The following is a 24,719-nucleotide window of genomic DNA, read 5'->3' as shown; positions in this document are numbered from 1 at the left end:
ATCTTTAGTTATTTGAGAAATCTTCAAACTGCTTTCCACAGTGGCTAATAAAGCGATCCATTCCCACTGCCATGTATAAGTGTTCTCTTTTCTCTGCTGACTTACCATTTTGATTTGTCCTATAGACAAACCCATCTGCTTTGAAAGGTTAATAGAGAATCAGAAAAATTAAGATTTTAACTAGCAAGACAAATTAAAGTTTCAGTATGATGCATATTTATCCAAATATGTGATCATTTTATACGTAAAATATGAACTCTAACAAGTTATTGTTTTTGTTACTTAGATGGGTAGCCTATGAAAATCCTGACTTCACAGGAGAACAGTATGTACTGGATAAAGGATTTTATACCAGTTTTGAGGACTGGGGAGGCAAAAACTGTAAGATCTCTTCTGTTCAACCTATATGTTTGGTAAGGAGTTATATTTTTGTATGAGAATATTTAACTGAATTCTGGATTTTCTTAATGTGTGTTTCTGGTTCGTGTAATCATAATTGCTATGGAAAATATTCTGAGTTTATTTTTAGCAGTAATTGCTAATAATCTAGAAGAAAAAAACTTTTTCAATGTGTCTGTTCCATTCATTTCCTTTTGTCCTTTAAAAATTTTTAGGATTCTTTCACTGGCCCAAGGAGAAGAAATCAGGTAACTTTACAAATATTCTTTTATATTAATATGTGAGGGACCTTTCATTGAAAAGGTGAACCTATGTTTAAACTGTCAGACATTTGGGGCCAGGTGTGGTGGCTCATGCCTGTAATCCCAGCACTCTGGGAGGCCAAGGTGGGCAGATCACTTGAACTCAGGAGTTTGAGACCAGCCTGGCCAACATGGTGAAATCCCATCTCTACTAAAAATACAAAAATTAGCTGGCTGTGGTGGTTTGTGTCTATGGTCCTAGCTACTCAGGAGGGTGAGTCAGAAGAATTGTTCGAACCCCAGGAGGCAGAGGTTGCAGTGAGCCGAGATCACACCACTGCACTCCAGCCTGGGTGACAGAGACTCTGTCTCAACAAACAAACAAACAACAACAAAAACAAAACAGACATTTTGTTAGTTTTACTCGTTTTTATGCCTGAAAGCATAATTGTATTTTAAAAATAAGATTTAAGTTTACTTTAATGGTTGACAGTACTGACCTATGTCTAAATACTTCTTATAAAATGCTCTTATTGTATAAAGCTGAATTTTATTGAATCAGATTTTACATTAATACATTGAGATTTATATTTCAAACAATAACATCTAGTTATTGTGATGGTAAAATGAATTTTCATATTTGCTGTGTTGGCACTAGACATTTTATATGGTCTCACTCAAGCCTTTTGAATGCTGATTCTTGACATCAACTGGAATGGACATTTGTTATTTAGGCCTTTTAATGGAAGTGTTCACAGAGCCTTAATTACAGAGGAACAAACACCACTATAGCCTCCTTTATTGGCTTTTACAGGATTCTGATAAGTCAGCAAGTATCTCCCATTGAGAGGGAAGAAAACTACATTATGTCTTTCTAAAATACTGCTTGTTGTTAATGTTAGAACTGACGAACAATGACTTTTGGCCACAATAAAGCTTTAAAATATCTCACAGCTTAACAACATGGTGTTCCACAGAAAGTTACCTCTGTTGTTGCATTTTACTTTGATGTTTCTGAATTAAATAGTCATGAATGGTGCAGCTAACATGTTTCTAATTGATCATTAATGTAGACATAGAAAATTAAAGGATTTATAAAATTCACACCAGTTTACTGTAACAAAAGTTAACAAGTCATGTTTGGGTCATCATTTCAAAGGCTAAATTAGTTAATATGTTTAGGAAAATAATTGTATGTGTTCTATTTACTTTTTCAAAGATTCACTTGTTTTCAGAACCACAGTTTCAAGGTCATAGTCAATGTTTTGAAGAAACAACAAGTCAAATTGATGATTCATTTTCTACCAAGTCTTGCAGAGTTTCGGGAGGCAGGTAAGTAAAACAAAGGCCTGGCAGCACTGAATCATGGGAGTAAAACAAAATTCACATATCAGCAAGTATTCAGTGATGCCTGTTAGCTGCTTGGCCCCATGTGAAACCACCATCTTAGCTCAAAAGCATGCTTCATGACACATAAGTGCCAAACGCCAGAGGACACGGGTCTTTGTGGTTGGCTGGAGGTGAAGATCATCTCATTGTGTAATGGAATTCAGAGCAGGTTCGTTACTGTGTATGCCTTTCCATCATCTAGAAAGGGAGTGTTAGGTTCTAGTTAATCCAAGGTACCTCCCGAGGTAGATTGTTTTTACAGGTAGATAAGGACAGGATCGGCCTTCTGCGTAAAAAGAAGGCAGAAAGTGCATGCTGGAGTGGAGCGGGTGGACACGCAGATCAGGGAGCACACCAGTCCCGCTTGCTGGGAGGGCTTTGTACTGGGAGGAGGGGCGAAACTGAGCACGCTGAGTTTAGATGGCTGCCATGAGAAACAGAAGACACAGGGCAAAGGGAATGGGCTCAAAGTGCCATGCTGAAACAATCCTTGTACAAAAGCTTCATAGAGAGGGGAGAGCACAAGGTCAGGGAAACTCAGGAAAGCCTTGGAGCAATCTGTGCAAGAGGTGTTGAGGATTTAAGTCTCTTAATGATAGTAGTAATTGTGCCTGTAATCATGTGGTTCTTTATGGTTGAAATATCCTGTCCTTTAGTATTGCACAGCAGAAAAGCACTGACTTTGCATTCAAATACATAGATGGAGGCCGGGCACCGTGGCTCACCCTGTGATCCCAGCACTTTGGGAGGCGGACGCAGGTGGATTACTTGAGGTCAGGAGTTTGAGACTAGCCTGGCCAATATGGTAAAACCCCATCGCTACTAAAAATACAAAAATTAGGCAGGCGTGGTGACATGCCTGTAATCCCAGCTACTTGGGAGGCTGAGACAGGAGAATCACTTGAACCTGGGAGGCGGAGGACGCAGTGAGCTGAGATCATGCCACTGCACTCCAGCCTGGGCAACAGAGCAAGACTCTGTCTGAGGAAAAAACAAAACCAAATACATAGATGGACAGTACAGCTTCCTAGTTTTTTGGACATACTGCCACATCCCAGATCCTCTTTATCCCCAGCCCTGCTTCCTTTATTACCACCAGACATGCGTGTGTTGAAATTAATCTGTCTTAGCTAACTAGAGTAGTAACTTCAGGATAGCAGGGACTTTGGTTCTTTGCTGTATCCCCAGCGATGGAAAAACACCTGACACACAATCCTCAAGAGGCATTTGTTGGGTTAAAAACAACAGGACCCGGCGTGGTGGCTCACACCTGTAATCCCAGCACTTTGGGAGACCGAGACGGGTGAATCACGAGATCAGGAATTCAAGACCAGCCTAGGCAACATGGTGAAACCCCATCTCTACTAAAAATACAAAAATTAGCTGGGTGTGGTGGCACGCGCCTGTAGTCCCAGCTACTCAGCAGGCTGAGGCAGAAGAATCGCTTGAACCCGGGAGGTGAAGGTTGCAGTGAGCCGAGATTGCACCACTGCACTCCAGCCTAGGCGACAGAGCGAGATTCCGTCTCAAAAACATAAGTAGGAAATAAACACACACACAAACTTCTAGGGAAGCATGGCAGATCACCACTTTATGAATAATGTTGATTCCAGAAAGGCTACGTTACTGGTCTAAGTCGCTATAGCATTTTGATTCCTGGCCCAGGGCAGAGGTATTAGAAATGAGGATAGAGGAATGTGGGAGAAATTTTGGAAGGAAATCAATAGACCTTGGAGATTGACTAGTGACGAAGCTTGAAGAAGGATTATTCAAAGAGGACTTGAGGGCTTGAAGCTCCACTGGCTGGGCAAACAGTGGCACCCATGAGAAGCGCAAGGAAGGCTGGAGGTTGGGGAAGTCAGAAAGAACATGAGGAATTTCATGGAGAAAGTTTATTTCCCAAATGCAAAGTTAACTGACTTATGAATATTAATTTGCCACAAGCAGAAATGCAATAAATATATCCAAATATTTTTGAAGAAAGACCTCTGCTTACCACAAGCATTGTTTATAGCAGGCTGCCTTTAAAAATCAGACTTCTTGAATAGGAATAACCAAATTGCATACTCTGTGTGTGTGTGTGTGTGTGGTTTTTCCCATCGTAGCTGGGTTGCATATGATGGAGAAAATTTCACTGGTAATCAGTACGTGCTGGAAGAAGGCCATTATCCTTGTCTGTCTGCAATGGGATGCCCGCCTGGAGCAACCTTCAAGTCTCTTCGTTTCATAGATGTTGTAAGTATGTCAGTGTGAATAGAGTGTTGCAAAAATGTATGCCTCACATAGCTGATGATCAGAGCGAGGTAATCAGCAGGTAGAACCTGCTCTTAAAGTAAGTTAAGGGCTTGGAGGTAGAATTGTCCATCTGGCTCTGTGTGCATCTAGTTTATTGATTTTAACTGGAACACGTTTTCCACCACCCTCTTTTACTCACTAATCCTCATATGCATGTCCCTACGGACCTGTGTGGGAGTCTCCTGGGACTATATGTTAGGAGTAGAACTGCTGGATTTCACATGTAAGAACAGGCATTTTCACTCAGGACTGCCGAGTCCCACCACTTGAGACTCCCACTGGCAGTGCACCTGGGTTCCTGCTTCCCAGATTGTTACCATTACTGAATGTTCTCTCATTCTAATTTGTGTCAACTTGATGGAATGAGCAGACAGCATTACTTCGTTGTTGGGTTAATTTGTATTTCACTGTTAGTGAGGCTGGTAGCTCTTATTTGTAATTTGTGTTTTCTATTCAGTGGATTGCCTATTGTATCCTTTGCAATTTGGCTTCCTGTATCTTTGGTTGTTATTATTGAAGAAATTCCGTATAGGTTTTTAGTGTATTATTATTCCGTATTTTAAGAGATTTGCAATCAAATGACTTCTCCCAGTTTGTCGCTATGTGCTAATCCACATTATAGTGCCCTCTTTTGGACAGAAATCTTTCAGTTTGATGTAGTTGAAGCAATATTTAATCGAACAAAACTGCAAGATCATGTTCAGATATTAAAGTCTGGAAATGTCTGTAGTTTCTGAAATTTTATTAGTTTTTGGTAACTGCTTTCTCATAAAGAGCTTTAAATGTACATAGTTGGTCATTTTAGTTTTAAAGGTAGGAAGAATATATGAGTTGGTTTTATCTCATTCCAGCCCGTCTGTTTAAATAGCAAAAATGCTACTGAGACATGAAAATAGAAACAATGAAACATGAAATGAGGTCGTAAGAGTCATTAGCTTACAAGTAATGAAATAAGACTTTGATTGTTAATCTGCTAAAAGCTGCCTACAAGTATATATTTGAAAATTTCAATGCGTTCCCTCAACCAGAACTTGGCATAGATGCTCACATCACTCTGAGGCTATAGATGACATCTTTTTATGTTTTAATTGTCAAGAAATGAATGTTTTACCCATATGAAGACTACATATCTTTGTGACTTAATATTTCAAAAGTATTTAGCTGCTTTTTAATACTAAACTTAAGTGTTTAGAACATTTTTGGGCATGCCATCATAAAAGTGCAATCAAAGTGCAAAGTAGTAATAACGCTATCATTTTTGTCTTCTTTCTTCCTTGTATGTTTTATGTAAACTAATTCCAAGACCATACACACTACCTCCTCAAACTACCATGCTCTGTTTACTGATGGACAAAATCTTTTTTACAAGTCAGGGAACATCCACATAAATGAAGCAGTAAGGTACAGCACCCTTTCCACAGCTTTAAGCAGGATAGGGAAAAAACTAATCCCCACAAGCTTTTTTTTTTTTTTTTTTTTTTTTTTGAGACGGAGTCTCACCCTGTTATCCAGGCTGGAGTACAATGGCACAATCTCAACTCACTGCAACCTCTACCTCCCGGGTTCAAGTGATCCTCTAGTCTTACTCAGCCTCCCAAGTAGTTGGGATTACAAGCATGCACCACCACGCCTGGCCTTTTTAAAAATTTTTTTATTTTTTTTATTTTTAGTAGAGACAGGGTTTCCCCCTGTTGACCAGGCTGATCTCAAACTCCTGACCTCAAGTGATCCACCTGTCTTGGCCTCCCAAAGTGCTGGGATGACAGGCATGAGCCACAGCGCCTGGCCTCCCACATGCTTTTTTGATGTATCATTTATGATCTTAACAATATTATCATTAGACATTAATGTAGGGTCAAAAGTGTCTATAATTTGAAAGACACAGGCATAAGCTGCCAACTTTTCATTTTGCTGAAAATCAGTGAATGTTTGTGCTGCTGTGCTCTTTGAAATGACTGACAGTTTGAACATAGGGCTTCCATCCTGTTGTTTCTTCCTCTCCTCCTGACAGTGATTCCTACAGGAAAGGTTGGGAGCATGAGTATACAGAATCATTGTCTTATTGATGAACAGAAGAGAAAAAAGACATTTGAAAATACATACAAGAGGAAGGTTCCTTGATTAGGCAATACCACTGTATCAGTAAGCGACTAAACATCAGACTGCCACAGCCCTCTGACCCTCAACATTTATGTCCACGACTTCCCTGTCCCAATGAAAACGGCCAAGTCAAAAATAAATGCCATCAGAAGTGCTGATATTCCCAGCATATACCCATTTCTCTGTGCCTGGAACTTTTTTTCCCCCGGCTTTACAGACTATTTCTATTTACCTGCCTTCCTATGCAGTGGAATAACTAACTGCCCCTCTGTGCTTTCTCTCTAGCTTGGAGTATATAAACATCTAGGATCACTGGGAAAGGGTGTTTATGGAAAGGCCAAATCTGGCAGATTTTTTGTGCTCTGTCCTTGTAACAGGATGATTTTCACATAAGTTTGAATTATTAACAAAGATGAATAACAGAACATTGTTTTTGTTCCTCAACAGGAATTTTCTGAACCAGCAATTATTCTCTTTGAAAGAGAAGACTTCAAAGGAAAAAAGATTGAACTTAATGCAGAAACTGTTAATCTCCGATCCTTGGGATTCAACACGCAAATACGCTCTGTTCAGGTTATTGGTGGCATGTGAGTTACCTACTTGTTGATTCAATAAAATAGATCATTTTAAAAATCAAGTTTGGGCTTGGCACAGTGGCTCATGCCTGTAATCCCAACACTTGGGAGGCCTAAGTGGAAGGATCATTTGAATTCAGGAATTTGAGAAAAGCCTGAGCAGCAAAGTGAGACCCCATCTCTACCAAAACTTTAAAAATTAGCCAGGTGTGGTGGCACATGCTTGTGGTCCCAGCTACTTGAGCACAGTAGGTTGAGGCAGCAGTGAGCTGTGTTCACGCCACTGTCCTCAGCCTGGGTGACATAGCAAGACCCTATCTTTAAAAAAAAAGTTTGATCCGTTTTCTCTTTCTTACATTATCTTAAACTAACTGACATATACCGTCTTTCTTTCTGTAAGGGCTGCTAATTATGCAAGTTGGTAGAATATTTTCCACTAGGAAAAGTCATGTGTAAAGCATCTTTTATTTCATTATCCAGATTTTTAGTTTATATAAGGTAAGGACTTTATCTTTAATACCTCTCAAAGTCTAGCAAGTAAGAAAGGGAGCCAACTTTTCTTATCCCATTAAAAAAGAGCAAGTCCTCTGATTTTGGAGCTCAGGGTTGAGATTTTCTTTAGCTGGAAATGACTGGCAGATGTTATACAAAATAATTAAAGGTCAACTTGGTAAGTTTTTTTCGCTCAACTTTGAATATTTTTTGAATAAGATATAAAAATGAATGAGTACCATCAATGTAATACATGTTTTGGTGTTTTTTTTTTTTTTTTTTTTTTTGAGGTGGATTCTTGCTCTGTCACCAGGCTGGAGTGCAGTGGCACAATTTCAGCTCACTGCAACCTCCAGCTCCCTGGTTCAAGCGATTCTCCTGCCTCAACCTCCCAAGTAGCTGGGACTACAGGCATGTATCACCATGCCCGGCTAATTTTTGCATTTTTAGTAGAGACAGGGTTTCACCATGTTGGCCAGGATGGTCTCAATCTCTTGACCTCGTAATCCACCCGCCTCGGCCTCCCAAAGTGTTGGGATTACAGGTGTGAGCCACCGTGCCCAGCCTGTAATACATGTTTTTAAGAAAGTATTTTTCTTTTATTCACGAAAACAATAGGTATGGTCTACCTGTGTACATCAGATGTTGGCGGGGGCAGTGGGGAGGGGGGGGACTACATCCGTTTAAAAAGGAATCAGGCCAGGCACACTGGTTCACGCTTGTAATCCCAGCACTTTGGGAGACTAAGGTGGGTGGATTACCTGAGGTCAGGAGTTCAAGACCAGCCTGACCAACATGGTAAAACCCCATCTCTACTAAAAATACAACAATTAGCCGGGTGTGGTAGCAGGTGCCTGTACTCCCAGCTACTCAGGAGACTGAGGCAGGAGAATCACTTGAATCCAGGAGGTGGAGGTTGCAGTGAGCTGAGATCGCACCACTGCACTCCAGCCTGGGCAACAAGAGCAAAACTCCATCTGAAGCTGAGTGCAGTGACTCACGCCTGTAACCCTAGCACTTTGGGTGGTTGAGGCGGGCAGATCACTGGAGCCCAGCAGTTCCTGACAAACCAGGACAACACACTGAAACCCCCTCTCTACCAAAAACACAAAAAATAGCTGGCTGTGGTGGCGCACCTGTAGTCCCAGCTACTCAGGAGTCTGAGGTGGGAGATCACTTGAGCCTGGGAGGTTGAGGCTGCAGTGAGCTATGATCATGCCACTGCTCTTCAGCCTGGGCAACAGTGAAACTTATCTGGAAAAAAAATTATAAGACGATTAGGGTGGTAGAATTATGGGTGATTTTTTTTTCCAGCAGGTTTTAATATTTCTTTATGATGATGACTAAAATGATAAAAATGTTTGAGTGCATTCTTCCTTGATGTCATATGTTAGCCAGGGAGGAGGGCGCCAGGCTGCCTCCACGCCAGGCTGTGCTTGAACCCGTGCATCCTCATGTGTGCAGCAGCAGCATCTGAGCAGAAAGGAACCGAGTATCTGAGCAGTTTTTTAGATTTAACGAAGATTACTCTCATTGCAGAGAAAACTTATTTTATTTAACCCTATTTAGCACCTACTAAGAGCTTTGGAAATATTAACTAGTTACACAACTTAAAGATCCATCATTACAACTGAAGCCATCTTCTGAATAGTTCCCAGGCTGAACTGCGGAAGCCACTAAAAGGCCGTATTTCATTGCTTCATGAAGGAAAAAACGTATCTATTTCTTTTCAAGAATGGAACTTTTTGGCATTTTGCTATTAGTTAAGAAATTACTTAAGTGTTCTAGAAAAGATCATTTTTTCCCCCAATGTATGTTAAAAGTATATAGTTCAGTCTGGAAATGGAAAGCATTCTAAAAATACATGTAATTGGGGTCCACTGTCAAATGAGAATTACCACTTACTGGGTTATTTACTTTTTTGTTTTCAGATGGGTTACTTATGAATATGGCAATTACAGAGGGCGACAGTTCCTACTGTCACCCGCAGAAGTACCTAATTGGTATGAATTCAGTGGCTGTCGCCAAATAGGTTCTCTACGACCTTTTGTTCAGGTATTTTCCTCTTCTTCGTGCTCTGTATAAACTCTTCTCTGAAATTTCTTTTTTGTAAATGCAATCTAACTTTTTAGATGTATAGACTTTCCTGCTCTGTATAGACTTCTCTGAAATATTTTATAAATGCAATCCAACATTTTAATTTCAAAGTTTATAATTGGCCTCACCCCATAAACTCCTTCCCCACCCCAATAATCTGGGCTCAGTTTCTGGTGCTCAGAGGTGTGGCTGCTTCAGAATGCCATCAAACTGAACATCAAACGCAGTTATCCACAGGCAGGCACCTGCCTCAGGCGCTTCAACAATTGTCAGACTCTTCTCATTGAGAAAATCTAAGACCTCTGAGACTCTTGGGTATAGTAATTACCCTTAGTCCATATCTCACTTTGGTTTCTTCCTGATACTAATGCTTGTTCAGTGCTTCGAGCAGCACACCTTCTATGACAACTGCTGGATTTTTTTGTCTTTTAGAAGCGAATTTATTTCAGACTTCGAAACAAAGCAACAGGGTTATTCATGTCAACCAATGGAAACTTAGAGGATCTGAAGCTTCTGAGGATACAGGTCATGGAGGACGTTGGTGCCGATGATCAGATTTGGATCTATCAAGAAGGATGCATCAAATGCAGGGTGAGCTTTAGGATTCCACGGGGGCCTGGGATGCCTTTGCTAGGAGGTGACTCATCCTTTCATATGCTTTTGATCTTTTCTTCAAGTAGATGCAATTTCACAATTCCTGGAGTACTTTCTGAAATAAAGTTTTTTTTTTTTTTTTTCATGACAGTGTATCTCCTAGCTGTGATACAACCAGTCTAGGAACTTAAAAATGAAAAGGTTAATATAGCGCTGATCCAAGATAGAGTAGTTATTTCTATGCTTGATTTTTGGATAGTAATAGAAAAAGGAGGTGTTTGTTATTCTTCCCTTTTTCCTTAATGTAACTGTTAGAGAAATAAACTATAAACTCCAGCCCTGTCAACAGAAATCATTCTTGGTTTATTTCTGTTTTGGGGAAATCCACAGAACAGCATGAAGGGTAAATTCAATACGGTCCATTTCGTAAGTGTCACACCTTGTAAACTGGAAAATGGCCCATCTCCCTCCTGCATCATTCCTGCTGTTAACAGACACTTAAAAGCCGACTGCAGTAAGATTTTATGAGAGAAGCTCATGCTTCTATGGTAGATAAAACTCTTTTACTCCTGATTTTATGGGCTTGACTGTTGGCTCCTGATTTTCTTTAAAAAAAAAAAAAAAACCAACAAAAAAAAAAAACCTGGTGCCCCATGAGTCAGCAGAAGGAATACAGCCTTGCGAAAAGGAGTACAACTCGTTCATTGGGTCTGTTGCGCTGGAGGGGAAATTCTTTCAGTAAACAGAAGGACTGTTTGGACATGCATAGAAGAACTAGCAGGAGAAACAGAGTAGTTGTTATACAGAAGCATGAAAAGAAGCTTTCTGCCTTTGAATTATCTTAAACAATCCAAGAAAATGGTAGCTTTCAGCAATTATTTCTAACAGACATTTCAGTGATGTTATTTAACAACTTTGAATTCAGTAGGTCAATGAGAAAGTCTCCTAGATTATCACATCAATATAGAATAATACACTTTTTTGGGGTGGGGGGGATGGTGTCTGTCACCCAGGCTGGAGTGCAGTGGTATATCTCGGCTCACTGCAACCTTCACCTCCTGGGTTCAAGGGATTCTCCTGCCTCACTCAGCCTCCCGAGTAGCTGGGATTACAGGCGCGTGCCACCATGCCCAGCTGATTGTTTCTATTTTTTGTAGAGATGGGGTTTCACCATGTTGGCCAGGATGGTTTCGATCTCCTGACCTCGTGATCCATGTGCCTCAGCCTCCCAGGGTGCTGAGATTACAGGCATGAGCCACCACACCTGGCCTAGAATAATACACTTTTAATAGGCATTTTTAGAAAAACATTTGTTTTGTTTTTGTGTTTGAGACGGGGTCTAGCTCTGTTGGCTAGTCTGGAGTGTAGTGGTGCAATCACAGCTCACTGTAGCTTCAACCTCCTGGGCTCAAGGGATCCTCTCATCTCAGCCTCCTGGGTAGTTGGGACCCACAAGTGCATGCCACTACACCTGGCTAATTTTTAAAACTTTTCTGCAGAGACAGGGCCTCCCAAAGTGTTGACATTACAGGTGTGAGCCACTGCACCTGGCCAGTTCTATTTGTTAATGACATGTGAACACGACCGCCATACATTATTTATATATTAAGGTTAGATTCACTTCAGGGAAGGGCTCTTAAATCTTTGCATTAAAACACCCTCTAGTGAGTCTGCATTTTTCTTTTTTCATAGCTGGATAGCATGCCTGTTTAGAAAATTGTAATTCTCATGAAGACACACGCTAATAAATGCAATTCTGAGTGTTAAAACGAAAAAATGCCCTTTAGCCACCCAGTGCTACAAAATTAGAGGTGCAGTCTTAAACCGGAAGGTCAAGTCATGCAGAGGTGGAGATGTCAGAGGGCGATGTAGCTGCAGACCAGACCCCGCCTGGGATCACGGTCACTTATGACAGAAAAATCTCATCATGGGCAGTTTTAATGTTCTGAGGCTCTCTTGCAAAGGGCAGAAGCCTCTTATGATGCACAAAAATTGAGATTTCTCCATCATTCACGTATATTTAAAAATACAGGACATAAATATTTGGTGTCTGATTCTAGTTGGCTAAGAGCTGAATTGCCTCATGTGGGGTAAATGTAGTGAGGAACTAAGATAATTTTAAAGATCAGTGTAACCAGATAAACCATTGCTTCGAGACTTAGAACTGGATGCATATTTAAGCTCTCTTGTCTTTTCCACTGAGCAGATAGCCGAAGACTGCTGCCTGACGATTGTGGGCAGCCTGGTAACATCTGGCTCCAAACTAGGCCTGGCCCTGGACCAGAATGCCGACAGCCAGTTCTGGAGCTTGAAGTCCGATGGCAGGATTTATAGCAAGTTGAAGCCAAACTTAGTTTTAGATATCAAAGGTAAGGGTCACTTCTTTTATTTTCTTTATTGTAAAGTGTGTGTCTTCTAGTTAAGGAAAAATGTATTCGTAACTTTTGAAAAGGCTGAGTATATTATTAGTAGTGACAGTAAGAGAGCCCTACTATGTGGCAGCTGCTGTGCGAACCACTTTGAACGCCGGCCTCCTGTCGTCATCTTAGCTGCCCTGTGAGGTCTACATTATCCCCCTCTTCCTCTTCTCTTCCCAGTTTTACAGACAAAAAAATCCCTGAAGCTCGAAGAAGTTGACCAATTTAGCCACGATCTCACAAACTGCTGAACCAGAATCTGGCCATAGGGCGGCTTCAAACCATTTTATTTTTAATAGTGTTAGACTAAAAATCACAAGCTGAAGGGCCGTGGTTGCACTTAGTTCAGTGGAGCTGAAGATTCTCATGTATACACATGTGACTTTTCATTGAAAAGACCTAAGATCTCAAAGGAATTAACACAGCCTAGAGGATTTCAATGCAACCTGTGTTCAATGAAGTTAATAGGGAGTGAATTGACGGTGCTTGGGGACGAATAAATTTAGGGTGGTGGTCCTTAACTTTATTTGCATCAGAATCACCTGGAGGGCTGGTTTAACCAGACTGTGGGGCTACATCCTCAGACTGAGATGTGGGTCTGGGGTGGGGCCTGAGATTTTGCCTTTCTAACAAATTCCCAGGTGTTGCCAATGCTGCTGGTCTGAGGCTCACACTGGGAGAACCACTGATGGTCATTTTAAAACAATGTAAGAATGACCTAACCTCTGTGTGGGAACTCAGTGAACTAGTGCTGTTGCTACTGACAGGCACAGACAGTGCGCTATATTCATGTCACCTGGGTATTCTGCTTTAAATTAATGGGCAATTTTTTATTCCCTATCAGGAAAGTCAACACAATTATGTTTTGTAAACTTAGCGAACTAGTGAAAATGTAACCATACGACATACTCCATTAATGTTTTTAAATTTTTGAGTATATTACATACTCTATTTTAAATTATCAGTAAAAACTGACTCGATTTTACTTTAATCAGGGATTTAGGCCAATGCTGTCATGAGAGTTTAAGATGTAAGAGTAAAGAAAGCGCTGTAATTTGATTTAAAAAAAACAAACAAAAAAACTACTTTTCTAAATAATGGACAAAGAGTCTGGACATTTTCATCAGGCTTTGGTAACTGTATGGGAAGTGAAAATGGCTGTCACTTCTACATGATCTCCAGGTAGGAAGCCTGGCCAACCCACTTAAAACAGTGGACTTAGAATCACACACAATCTGAGAAGTTAAAAAGATGTTCAGAGGCAAACAATGCCTTTGCCTTCATTAAAGGGGCATTTGGGAGCCCAAATTAAGCACTGCAACTACAGGCTAGATGGAGATCACAAAGATCGTATCAAACGCAAGCAGCACCCTTGGCTATAAGAAAATAAATGTAACATTCAGAAACCAAACAGTAACAAACGCCACAGCTCCCTCACGTCACATTTGGTACAACAGATTTGCCAATATGTAGACAGGTAAAATAACCATTTTATAGATGATCTACCTGAGGTCCAAACTAGTTAAGAATTACGCAGATCTTTCTTTATTCTAATTTTGACGAACTTTTTTGCACTAGAGTGCTTCAGTGTTTACAAGAGTTTCAAAATCTCCAGACACTAAAGAAATGTGACTAAATTGGAAAAAAATGGAGTTTTGAGGCAATATTAGAAAAAGTAGGATATTTAGTTCCCAGAGGAAGTCTGAGCAAACTTTCCTGTTTTTTACAAATGAGATCTGATTCGTATGTCCAAAATGAAGGACACTAATCCTTAGCTAGAGCTTTCTTTTTTTATTCTTTCAACATGTATTCATGGGGTATGCACTATGCGGCAGGCTTGGTGCTAGACACGGAGGGCACCAGAGTGGGGGAAAAAAAAAAGCCTCCTCCTTGGCTTCAGACAGCTTACGTTCTAGATGCTCTAGGCACATAGGATGGCCCTGACTTGCTACATTAGCAGCAGACCAGAAGGAAGGACACTTGACTCCCTGTCTTAGCTATGACATGAACTGTGGGACTCTAGGTTAAGACTTTTTAAAGCTCCAAAGTCCCTTCCTAAATGATACTATATAAATTACTCAAGTGTCTGTTGAGTAAGGATATGTCCTGTGAATTTGTGAACTCTCAGTATCTAGTATGGTAGCGACAACAGTCTTAATTCCTTGTCAAACTCGATTTAATTTTCTCAGCCTATGGGAGAATGGTGCCATCTTGTGGACATGAGAGAGCAGTGCCTCACGCCCCACACGCATGCATAGGAAAATGGAAAACACTTCTCTCCTTGGTGCACTTACTAGCAGACCATGCTTGCCATTAGCTGTTACCACTGAACCGTTTGTTATCTATTAAGATTGCCATTAAGAGTTATTAGATCACACATCTAGCTTATCTCCTTGTGTTTGGGGATTGAGTTCTTTTGGTAGACATTCATGTATTATTCCAGACCACACACCTTGTAACAACAGTGGAAGCTGATTCATGTTCATTTTAAAAAACATGAAGTCTGGACAATTTAAATACTTTCCAAAGGCAAGAGAATGAATCAAATTATTTCTCAAGAACTTTATAGTCTTCATGATTCTAGTTGAATTTATATGAAAGTATTTTAAGGTACTTTTAAAATACAAAAGAGACTCTTACAATACAAAAAGTATCTTAACATATTATAATATTGAAGAATGAAAAAGGAAGACACTGTGACTTTAATACTTCCTGAAATCTCAGTGGAGTATGCTGTGTGTGTCTCTGTCTCGGCAGAGGGTAGGGTTTGCTGGTGGTGGCAACATCTTTTCCCTCCTGCTACAGACTTACACAAAAAGGCTCAAAGCGCCTTACCTTTGTATTCTGTAGTACATCTAGCTGTGCAGAGGCTGTAGATTATCAGTGATGATAAATCAGTGTCTTACAACAGGAGCAGAAGAAACTATTTCCTTCCTCAACTATAATACCTAGATCTATTGTGTAAATTTTCAAACCTTTTTCATGTTTTCTAAATGCTTCAAAAGAGAAAAGAATGTTTATTTCTTCTTGGTCCAAGGAGGAAGCATGCTTTCAATACCAGTCACTCCCTGCATCAAAATGCACAGATTTTTACTTTGATGGGATCTTCGTTGATATATCCTTGGTGCTGAGGCTTATGCTAAAAAAGGATAAGGCATCTGAAGGGATCTTTATTTCACACTGGAAAAAGAAAATCAGATAACCCTTTTGTTAATGATACTTCTCCAATAAAAGAAGCCATGAGGCTGATTTTAGCACTAAAGTACCTGAAACATCCAGTAAGCACCTTTGGAAAATCTTACAAACATTCTGGTAGAAGGGGGTTAGAGAGTTCATGATAATACTTTTACAATATAGTGGCACCCAGCATTTTAAATGCTACGAAGTTTTATCCACCAGCTGAGGCCCCAGTAGTGAGAATGCTACCCTGTCCCTTTGTGTACTTCTGGGTGTCATCCAAACCTCTCCTTTGACCTAATGCAGCCCGTTTTCATTGTTCATGCAAACACTGTTCCTCAATAACCATTCTTCCTGCCTTTCCACCACTGCCAGGTCGGCCTACTTTTTCCTAGCTGGTGTCTGAATCCACCATCTCACCACCAAATATATCTTAGTCTCTCTGCTCCTTTTCCCTTCTCTCGAGTTTTCCCTGTTCCCTTGAATTTTAGACACTGTAACAGTGACTGTGGACTAGCTCTTAAGAACTGGGTAGGAAAAGGAGCCTGTGAGGTGGATATCCTGTGTGAAGATGCTGGTGCCCTGATGGGATTTGGACAGATTCACCCTTGGCAGGCTGACCCTCTCATCCCACAGGGGCTCAGCCTTCCCTCCCGGCTTTGCCTCCTTGAGTCTTGCAGTTCTCTACCTTGTTTACTTTTGCTGTACTGGTGTCAGGATAAATTGTGTTTGCTGTAGACCCTTCCCCATGGGCACATTCATCTTTTATTATGTTCCTTTCTTTCTTTTAGGGGGTACGCAGTATGATCAAAATCACATTATCCTCAACACTGTCAGCAAAGAGAAGTTTACACAAGTGTGGGAAGCCATGGTTCTATAAACCTGAACAAAGGAAGAAAATCTTCTGGAGGTCCTTCCAGCCACCTTGTTTTTTAAAAAGGACAATGCTGACGGAAGAGCCAACTGGAAACTGGATCGACTCCTTCTTCACTGATTCCAAATGCAACCTTAAATCACGCTGCCATGACTCAGAGAACTTACTCATCGTTTCAAAAGACTATCACAGCTTTAAACCAATAATTTGTCCTCCTTTCATTTCTTAGCCTTCATTCACTTTTGGTAGCTGCTTAAACAGGTTGCCTAATGAGCAACTTCTGGGTGATTTTTTAAAATGTTATATCAAGACTTCAAGACTGTGTATATTTTAAATTATGTCCAGATAGTGACAGGAGAGAACTGGAACAAATTTACCAACTTTGTGGACCCACAAAAGCCCTTACAATTTAAAGGGTAAGATAAAGGCTTATGTTTGAAAGAGAACTGTTTAGCATCTAAGAAGAAATACTTTATTCGGCCTGTAATTTTGGTTCTTGGCCTTTAACACTTTCTGGAACCTTTAAATATGCTGCCTAGCAAAGTGGGAAAGCCTTAGGTATGCAGACATTTAAGGGACTCTAGGTACAAACAAAATACTACCTTCCTTAATATTGAAAATTAATACATTTACAAAACTGAATGTCCAAGTCTGATAACACTTGTTATTTTTTGAGACAGGGTCTCACTCTGTCACCCAGGCTGGAGTGCAGTGGCACAGTCACGGCTCACTGTAGCCTCTACCTCCCTAGGCTCAGGTGATCCTCCCACCTCAGCCTTCCAAGTAGCTGGGACTACAGGCACACACCACCACGCCCAGCCAATTTTTGTATTTTTTATAGAGATGGGGTTTCACCATGCTGCCTAGGCTGGCCTCAAACTTCTGGGCCCAAGCAATCCGCTCGCCTCAGCCTCCCAAAATGCTGGGATTACAGGCCCAAGACAGTGTACCCAGCCAGGATTTGAATTATTTTAAGTCATCCACGGGCTGCTCTAGAATATCACAAATTAGTGTTGTTTAATGCCTTTCTTATAGCTGCTACTGGAACACTATTATCACGACCTAATTTATGAGCCATCCTTACTCATCTACAAGTGCTGAAGCAATGTTACATACTTTTTTGCTAAACTCAGATTTTTTAGCCTCACTTCTTGCCCTCCTATCCAGCTGCATCTGCACATGGCCTGCATGGGGCTGCCTTCCCTACAGTGTTCTACAGCCATGCTTCAGGCTACAGCTGTTGGTGGACAGCCTTAGGTCTTGAGGTCATTGTAGCCGCTAAATGGGGTGTGAAAGGCTCAGGAGGACGACCAGCAATTATCCCCAGGAAGTGAAGGAAAAGAGACCTTCAGGGATATTGCTGGTCAAGTCTTGGAACTCATGATTTGCCTGGAATCAAGTCAATCTTCAAGCAATCTTGGAACCCTCAACTGCAGTAAGCATTTCAAGAATGCGAACAGCCTGCTTCACTGCCGACAAGACACCGGCCCATACGCTGCTGTTCAAAACAGTGGGTTCTGGCTTTAAACAAAAGCGCTAAGCCTTCCCTTGAATATGTTCTCCCTCTTTTTGTCCTCATCACTCAATACTGGTGCTCCTGTCACAGGTAGAACAACTGGTTTCCTTTCCATCTGTTGAAGTGTTTCTAATTCCAAAATGCTGATCAGCTCTGGAGTCTATGGTAGGCAGTTATGGTCATTAGAATAGTTTATCTTGTTTTGAAATAGTATTGGCACATGTGCAACAGCATCCACCATGTCTGTCTTGTTCCTAGATGTATAGCTCTAATTTTAGGCCTTACTGTGCATACCATTACAATATGGTGGGGTAAGACATTCTACAGTAGCCTGTGCTGACTGATCTCTTAAATAAACTTGTTTCTGGTTAACTATGTCGATGCAATCTGAGAGTGCATTCGGTAGCTCTCATCTAACCCTTCAGAGTCAGCCAGCAGATTAGAAACAACTGCCTGATTAGGATGAAGCAGGTTTGAGGGGTGCTGGTGTAACAGCTGACCACCCTCTTTCCAAACTCCATAGTTTCTGCGAGTGGTAAACGACGATGAATGAGGTCCTGGCTCAAGTATTTTACTCCCACTACCACCTGGGAGCCCTCCAGGAAAAGAGCTGAGGCTGCTCCAGATGGAAGTCAAGAGCAGCTGGTATTTACACCTGGAAAATCAGATTTCTTTTCTTTTGAAATAAATCAGTAGTTAGACCAGACCAGCAATTCTAGAGAAAAGCTTACATCTAATGTACATGCTACCAAATGAGTGTCTAACAGGAATAAACCAAGCAGAAATCTCAAAACAGGTTAAAAGCAAGTGTTTCAGGTGCAATACTGAGGATGAGGATATTAGGAAGTAAAAACACTTACCATGAATGAACAGAGATTCAAAAGCGTACACTGCAACGGGTTGACTGGTGAGGTGCCTAGATGTAAACATTTGACGTCAAAGTGGCGAGCTTTGGGTTCCACTGGAATGGCTGCAATTTCCATGGAAAAGCTCTCAGAGAAGCATGTTTCCATTGCTGAAACGGGCCTAACCCTTACGCAAGATGGAAGGGTTTTAAAAAGTTACGACACTGTGCCCTCACCTTTCAATATGAAGAGCATAAACAAACGAATCACCAGTCAGATTTTTTTTTTTTTTTTTTTTTGAGACAGAGTTTCGCTCTTGTTACCCAGGCTGGAGTGCAATGGCGCCATCTCGGCTCACCGCAACCTCCGCCTCCTGGGTTCAGGCAATTCTCCTGCCTCAGCCTCCTGAGTAGCTGGGATTACAGGCACGTGCCACCATGCCCAGCTAATGTTTTGTATTTTTAGTAGAGACGGGGTTTCACCATGTTGACTAGGATGGTCTCGATCTCTTGACCTCGTGATCCACCCGCCTCGGCCTCCCAAAGTGCTGGGATTACAGGCGTGAGCCACCGCGCCCGGCCTTACCAGTCAGATTTTTATATATGACGCTAAGAGATTTAGAACTTTAAGAGCTGTGGTGACCACGTTATGGTGAAGGAACAAAAAAGGAAACCTTAGCTGGTTAGAAAGGTGCTCAGTGACGAGTTCAAGAAGGAACCAGCTTTAAATTACCTCTGCATGCCGACGTCCATCCAGACACTGAAAGTTTTAGTACTGTACAAACATCAAGACAATCAGGCCCAGCACGGTGGCTCGCTCACCTGTAATCCCAGCCTTTTAGGAGACTGAGGTGGGTACATCACTTAAGCCCAGGAGTTTGAGACCCGCCTGGGCAACATGGCAAAACCTAAAAATACAAAACAATTATCTGGGTGTGGTAGTGCACACCTGCAGTCCTAGCTACTTGGGAGGCTGAAGCAGGAGAACTGCTTAAGGTCGATGCTGCAGTAACCTGTGATCATGCCACTGCACTCCAGCCTGGGTGACGGAGTGAGACCATCTCAAAAATGACAATAAAGCCGTTTGAGCTAGTAAAATAGAAGGTGCCACAGGAACCTGCAAAGCCCGTGTGAAAGAACAGCTTGAAAAAAACCATCTGGAATTTTTACTGACTACAGACAAGTCCAAGGGCTGATATTTTTGTATTAATTACTGACCAAAATAATGTGTTTTGTAAAGGTTTTATCATGGAATTTATAATCTAATCTGGAAAAAAATGTTTGAAAGGGATGGCTAGAAAAAAATTTGGGCACACAGGCACTTACCAAATAAGGAGGCCAACAATCACTAAACTGCGTATTTATTTAAACAACATTAATTACAGTCTTTCCTCGGGCGTGTCCTCTTTCCACCTTCAGGAAGGCTTCTGGAACTTTAGAAAAAGGAAAGGTTTGTTCAATAACCGGCCGGATCTGTAAAACATAAGAGGTTGACCGGTGAATATAAAAACCTTCATCTTCCAAGGCAGATGACATTGGTAATTACCTTCTTCACAGTGCCCCTCAAGCCAGTCTCTTGAGTCTCTCTCCAGTGGACCCAGGTCAGGTTCTCACATGAGCCATGAGACTGCCTCCACTCTTGCCTCACTGCTGTCTCTCTCCTTAATGCCCCTCCCGCCCCACTGCCCAGTCTTACTTCTCCACACTGTTCTGTCAATCTCTTACTCAGAACCCTTCAACAGTTCCCACTCTGGCATTCAAAGACCACGTCCATCCTGACTCAGCCCTCATCCAGAGTCCAGACTTTATCAAAATGGTCTACCTGTCATTTTCTCCACATGGAATGTTTGTGCCTCTGCTGGTACGAGTCAGTCAGCCCAGAAATCCCTCTCCTTTGAAAACTCTACCACCCAGGTCTCACACTGTCTTTCCTTAGGCCCCAGTTTGCAATGTGCTATTCCTTTCAGCTACCACAGGAACCATGTGGCCTCCCTCAATCTGTACTTGTTACAACTGAGTAGACATCTCAGCCATTCTGTGGTGTATGGTAGATACCAGAGAGGCATCCCAAGGTCCTTGCTGTATGTATCTGCCTGGCTCCTTAAATTCCTTAAAGAGTGCATGGAGGCCCGGCATGGTGGCTCACGCCTGTAATCCAAGCACTTTGGAGGCCAAGGCGGGCAGATCACCTGAGGTCGGGAGTTCAAGACCAGCCGGACCAACATGGTGAAACCCTGTCTTTTTTTTTTTGAGACGGAGTTTCGTTCTTGTTACCCAGGCTGGAGTGCAATGGCGCGATCTCGGCTCACCGCAACCTCCGCCTCCTGGGCTCAGGCAATTCTCCTGCCTCAGCCTCCTAAGTAGCTGGGATTACAGGCACGCACCACCATGCCCAGCTAACTTTTTGTATTTTTAGTAGAGACGGGGTTTCACCTTGTTGACCAGGATGGTCTCGATCTCTCGACCTCGTGATCCACCCGCCTCGGCCTCCCAAAGTGCTGGGATTACAGGCTTGAGCCACCGCGCCCGGCCGAAACCCTGTCTTATAAAAAAAAAGAGTGCATGGAAAGTGCGTGTGTGTGTGTGTGTGTGTGTGTGTGTGTAATTAAGTGTCTGGCATATCTGCCCAACCAGAGCATAAAGTACCTGTGGGACAGGGGACTAGACTACTTCATCTGCATCCCCCACAACACCAAGCATCATGCTAGACATATAGTAGAAGCTTAATTAGGTCACTTAGGTGAAAACTAATAAGGTAAGTGGGGGAAAAGCACCATATGTGAGCTTCCTGGCCTTCAGGAATACTTGGCCCTGGAGCTGCCCTGGCAGGCTTTGCTAAATGACGGTGCAGCTGGTTACAATTTACAAGAAAGCCGTTCCAGCCAGTTCATAAATGTTTCAATGCTGCTGGGTCTTTTCACTGTACTATCAGTATGGCCAGCAACCTCCTTCTGAAACTAGGTCCCAGGTAACATCCTCTCTCTTCATGCAAAAATCCAACTGAATTCTTCCTTTTCAAAATTAGTGATTTTAGCAAAAATCACTAATTGTTCACTGGGTATCAGTGGCCTGCCTCCCATAGCTCCACTGGCAGGCATAAGTTACCAGAAGGCATAAACCAACTATAGATTTTAAACTTTTCCTTTTCAAGAAGAAGTGTTCTCATGACATTCAGACGCATCTGATAAACCTTCCTCTTGGATGAATTTCACAGCGCAGCCACCAGAAGAGCATCTTAAACTCCAAAAGTTCCCTTCTTCAAAAAGCTGGAAATACTTTTGTAACCACAAATCACAATAAGCTCATAATAAAAGCAATAGCTGGCACATTCTGGCCTCACTATGTACCAAACACTGTTTTAGGGGCTCTGTAGATTTCATCTCATTTAATCCCCATAACCATTGTTTGACATAGATACTGTTATTTTACAGATGAATAAATCAAGACAGAGTTAAATAAGTTGCCCAATGTCACACTTCTGCTAAATGGTGAGTCAGGATTCAATCTGGTGCCACTGTCTGCTGTCACCATTATGTACTGAGCCTTTCCTATAGCATCTGCTGCTGTCTACACTTACCCCTAAAACCTTAAAGGAAGGGAAAGGTGGCCAAGGACTGTTAGGATTTATCACAGCCTGCGTATCGGCCTGCCTTCCTTATGCCAGCTGAGGACCTGGTCTCTAGGCCCTGCATCCAGCCACCAAGATCACAGATGTGCAGTATGCGGGTGCCGTCCATGCCTATGGGGGACATCACTACTTGCTGATCCCCTGCAAGCTGAGCATGACCTCAGAATTTTCACCACTGCAGCCACTATTAACTGCTCTGAGCTGGCTTATGAGATGACGCCTATTTGTCTTCCATTCTCTCCAAGAATAAGGCAGAGAAAGGGCTGTGGTGAGTCCCACTTTAGGGTAGACTGCACTCATGTTACAGAATGGACTGCATTCATGTTTCCTGGCCCGGCACGGTGGCTTGCATCTGTAATCCCAGCACTTGGGGAGGCTGAGGCAGGTGGATCACCTGAGGTCAGGAGTTTGAGACCAGCCTGGCCAACATGGCACAACTCCATTGCCACTAAAAATATAAAAATTAGCTGGGTGTGGTGGAAGGTGCCTGTATGTAATTCCAGTTACTTGGGAGGCTAAGGCAGGAGAATTGCTTGAACCTGGGAGGCAGAGGTTGCAGTGAGATCACACCACTGGACTCCACCATAGGCAACAGAGCAAGATTCTGCCTCAAAAAAAAAAAAAAAAAAAAAAAAGTTTCCTGTATGTCCTACATGAAACGTGAACCCACCACTCCCCTAAAGCCCCTGGGACACTTTTCAGGATGCTGTTTACCTGGAAAAGGAATCACCTGAATGCATGCTTAAAATGCAGAGTCCAAGGCCTCCTGTTAGAACAGCTACATCAGAACCTCTGGGGCTGGGGCAGAGACAATGCTTCCCCCGTGATCTGCATATACCCTAAAGTGGGACTCGCCCAGCCTTTTACCTTATTCTTGGGATCCCTAATTTGTACGCTGCACATATCCATCCATTCCACAGACTAACGAAGTGTCTGCCTCCTAAGGCACTACTCCAGAGCAGGTACACAAAACAGGCTGAACTCCAAAATGAACTGCCTGGGCTCATCTGGCTATGTTCAACTTAGAGCTCTGACCGGGGACACATCCTGAACTGATGACACAGGCAGCTTGTAGTTACTGCACACTTTAATCTGGCTGGTCAGGCCTATTGTGGCAAATAACCCGAGAGGGCTGACCACGGCATAATGAGTCATTCAGCAATTCCCGTAAGTGACAATGGAAAAAAAGGTTTCGAATTGAAGGCAGGCAAATGCCACTGTTGGCTGAATCCATGACAGCAAACACAGATTAACTGGATAATGAGAGAGTGTCTATGTACAGCCTCACATCAGACCTAGAATACTTGTTTGTTAAGGACAAAGGGATCAGAGTTAAAATCCAGAGAGGGGAAAGAAAGGTTACTCGCAGTGAAGTGGGGACGTTTATGTGATGACGCTGCTATAGTCCACCTGGCACAGGGAGCCCTGTTATAAAGCGGGCAGGCTCAACCCCATGCTTCCCATTGCGCAGACACATGAGGCTCACTGCTGGCCAGGATACGCTCACAGGAGCAGCCCTCATTCAGCCTTGGATCCAAGTGTGGGGTCCTGATTGTGCCTCGCATCCCTGAAACAAAGGCTGAACCAAGCCAAGCCCCAAGATTTGGTACCTGCTGCCTGACGTCCCTTCTGTGAGAATGTAGGGACAACGGGAATCTCAACCTTTCTGGATGTGGCCTTGGAATATTGCTGCTTACCAGCTGCTGGGCAAATGCTCCTTCCTGCTGAGGCAAAAACCTGCTCTCACGCTTGAGGGGAAGACAGTACAGAAAACCTCTCACTACTGCAAGAGCATGAGGCTGCTGGTGAAGGATACTGTTTAGGCAGGCATGGCAGCAGGCAGACATTCTCCCTCAATTCCCGTTTTCCCAGCGAGAATCACGAAACAATAGAGTTAAGATATCTGAGTGGGCCTCTTTTGACTGGCTAGGAAACTGAAGTGCAAGTGACTGAGCGGTAAGTGCAAGGTCACAGCTGTCAACGGCAAAGCCAAAACAAGGACACAGGACTCCTAACGTCACTAACCCATGGGACGGATATAATCTGGGGAGTCATAGTCTGTTCCACTTCTTTTCCTAGA

At 42.4% G+C, this 24,719-nt stretch overlaps 2 protein-coding genes across 3 annotated transcripts in view; one reads left to right on the top strand and one right to left on the bottom strand.

The window, feature by feature from the left end:
• CRYBG1 (crystallin beta-gamma domain containing 1) overlaps window positions 1-18,539 on the top strand; it is a 228,316-nt gene extending 209,777 nt beyond the window's left edge. For both annotated transcript variants that reach the window (XM_074397654.1, XM_039466223.2), the window contains 9 exons: window positions 287-413; window positions 615-647; window positions 1,861-1,973; window positions 4,136-4,265; window positions 6,873-7,012; window positions 9,424-9,547; window positions 10,022-10,180; window positions 12,390-12,552; window positions 16,569-18,539. In XM_074397654.1, the coding sequence (XP_074253755.1) occupies window positions 287-413; window positions 615-647; window positions 1,861-1,973; window positions 4,136-4,265; window positions 6,873-7,012; window positions 9,424-9,547; window positions 10,022-10,180; window positions 12,390-12,552; window positions 16,569-16,657 (1,078 nt within the window). In that variant the 3' untranslated portion in view covers window positions 16,658-18,539. The remainder of the gene's footprint in view (window positions 1-286; window positions 414-614; window positions 648-1,860; window positions 1,974-4,135; window positions 4,266-6,872; window positions 7,013-9,423; window positions 9,548-10,021; window positions 10,181-12,389; window positions 12,553-16,568) is intronic.
• Window positions 5,051-24,719, bottom strand: part of RTN4IP1 (reticulon 4 interacting protein 1) — a 66,613-nt gene continuing 46,944 nt past the window's right edge. Inside the window, exons 9-10 of the mRNA XM_003935928.4 lie at window positions 8,629-20,484; window positions 5,051-6,342 (exon numbers count right to left, since the gene is read on the bottom strand). Coding sequence (XP_003935977.1) covers window positions 20,377-20,484 — 108 coding nt within the window. The 3' untranslated portion in view covers window positions 5,051-6,342; window positions 8,629-20,376. The remainder of the gene's footprint in view (window positions 6,343-8,628; window positions 20,485-24,719) is intronic.

This window comes from Saimiri boliviensis, chromosome 4 (assembly GCF_048565385.1).
Source record: "Saimiri boliviensis isolate mSaiBol1 chromosome 4, mSaiBol1.pri, whole genome shotgun sequence".
Taxonomy (NCBI): Eukaryota; Metazoa; Chordata; class Mammalia; order Primates; family Cebidae; genus Saimiri; species Saimiri boliviensis.
This window is presented reverse-complemented; position numbering and strand designations above follow the sequence as displayed.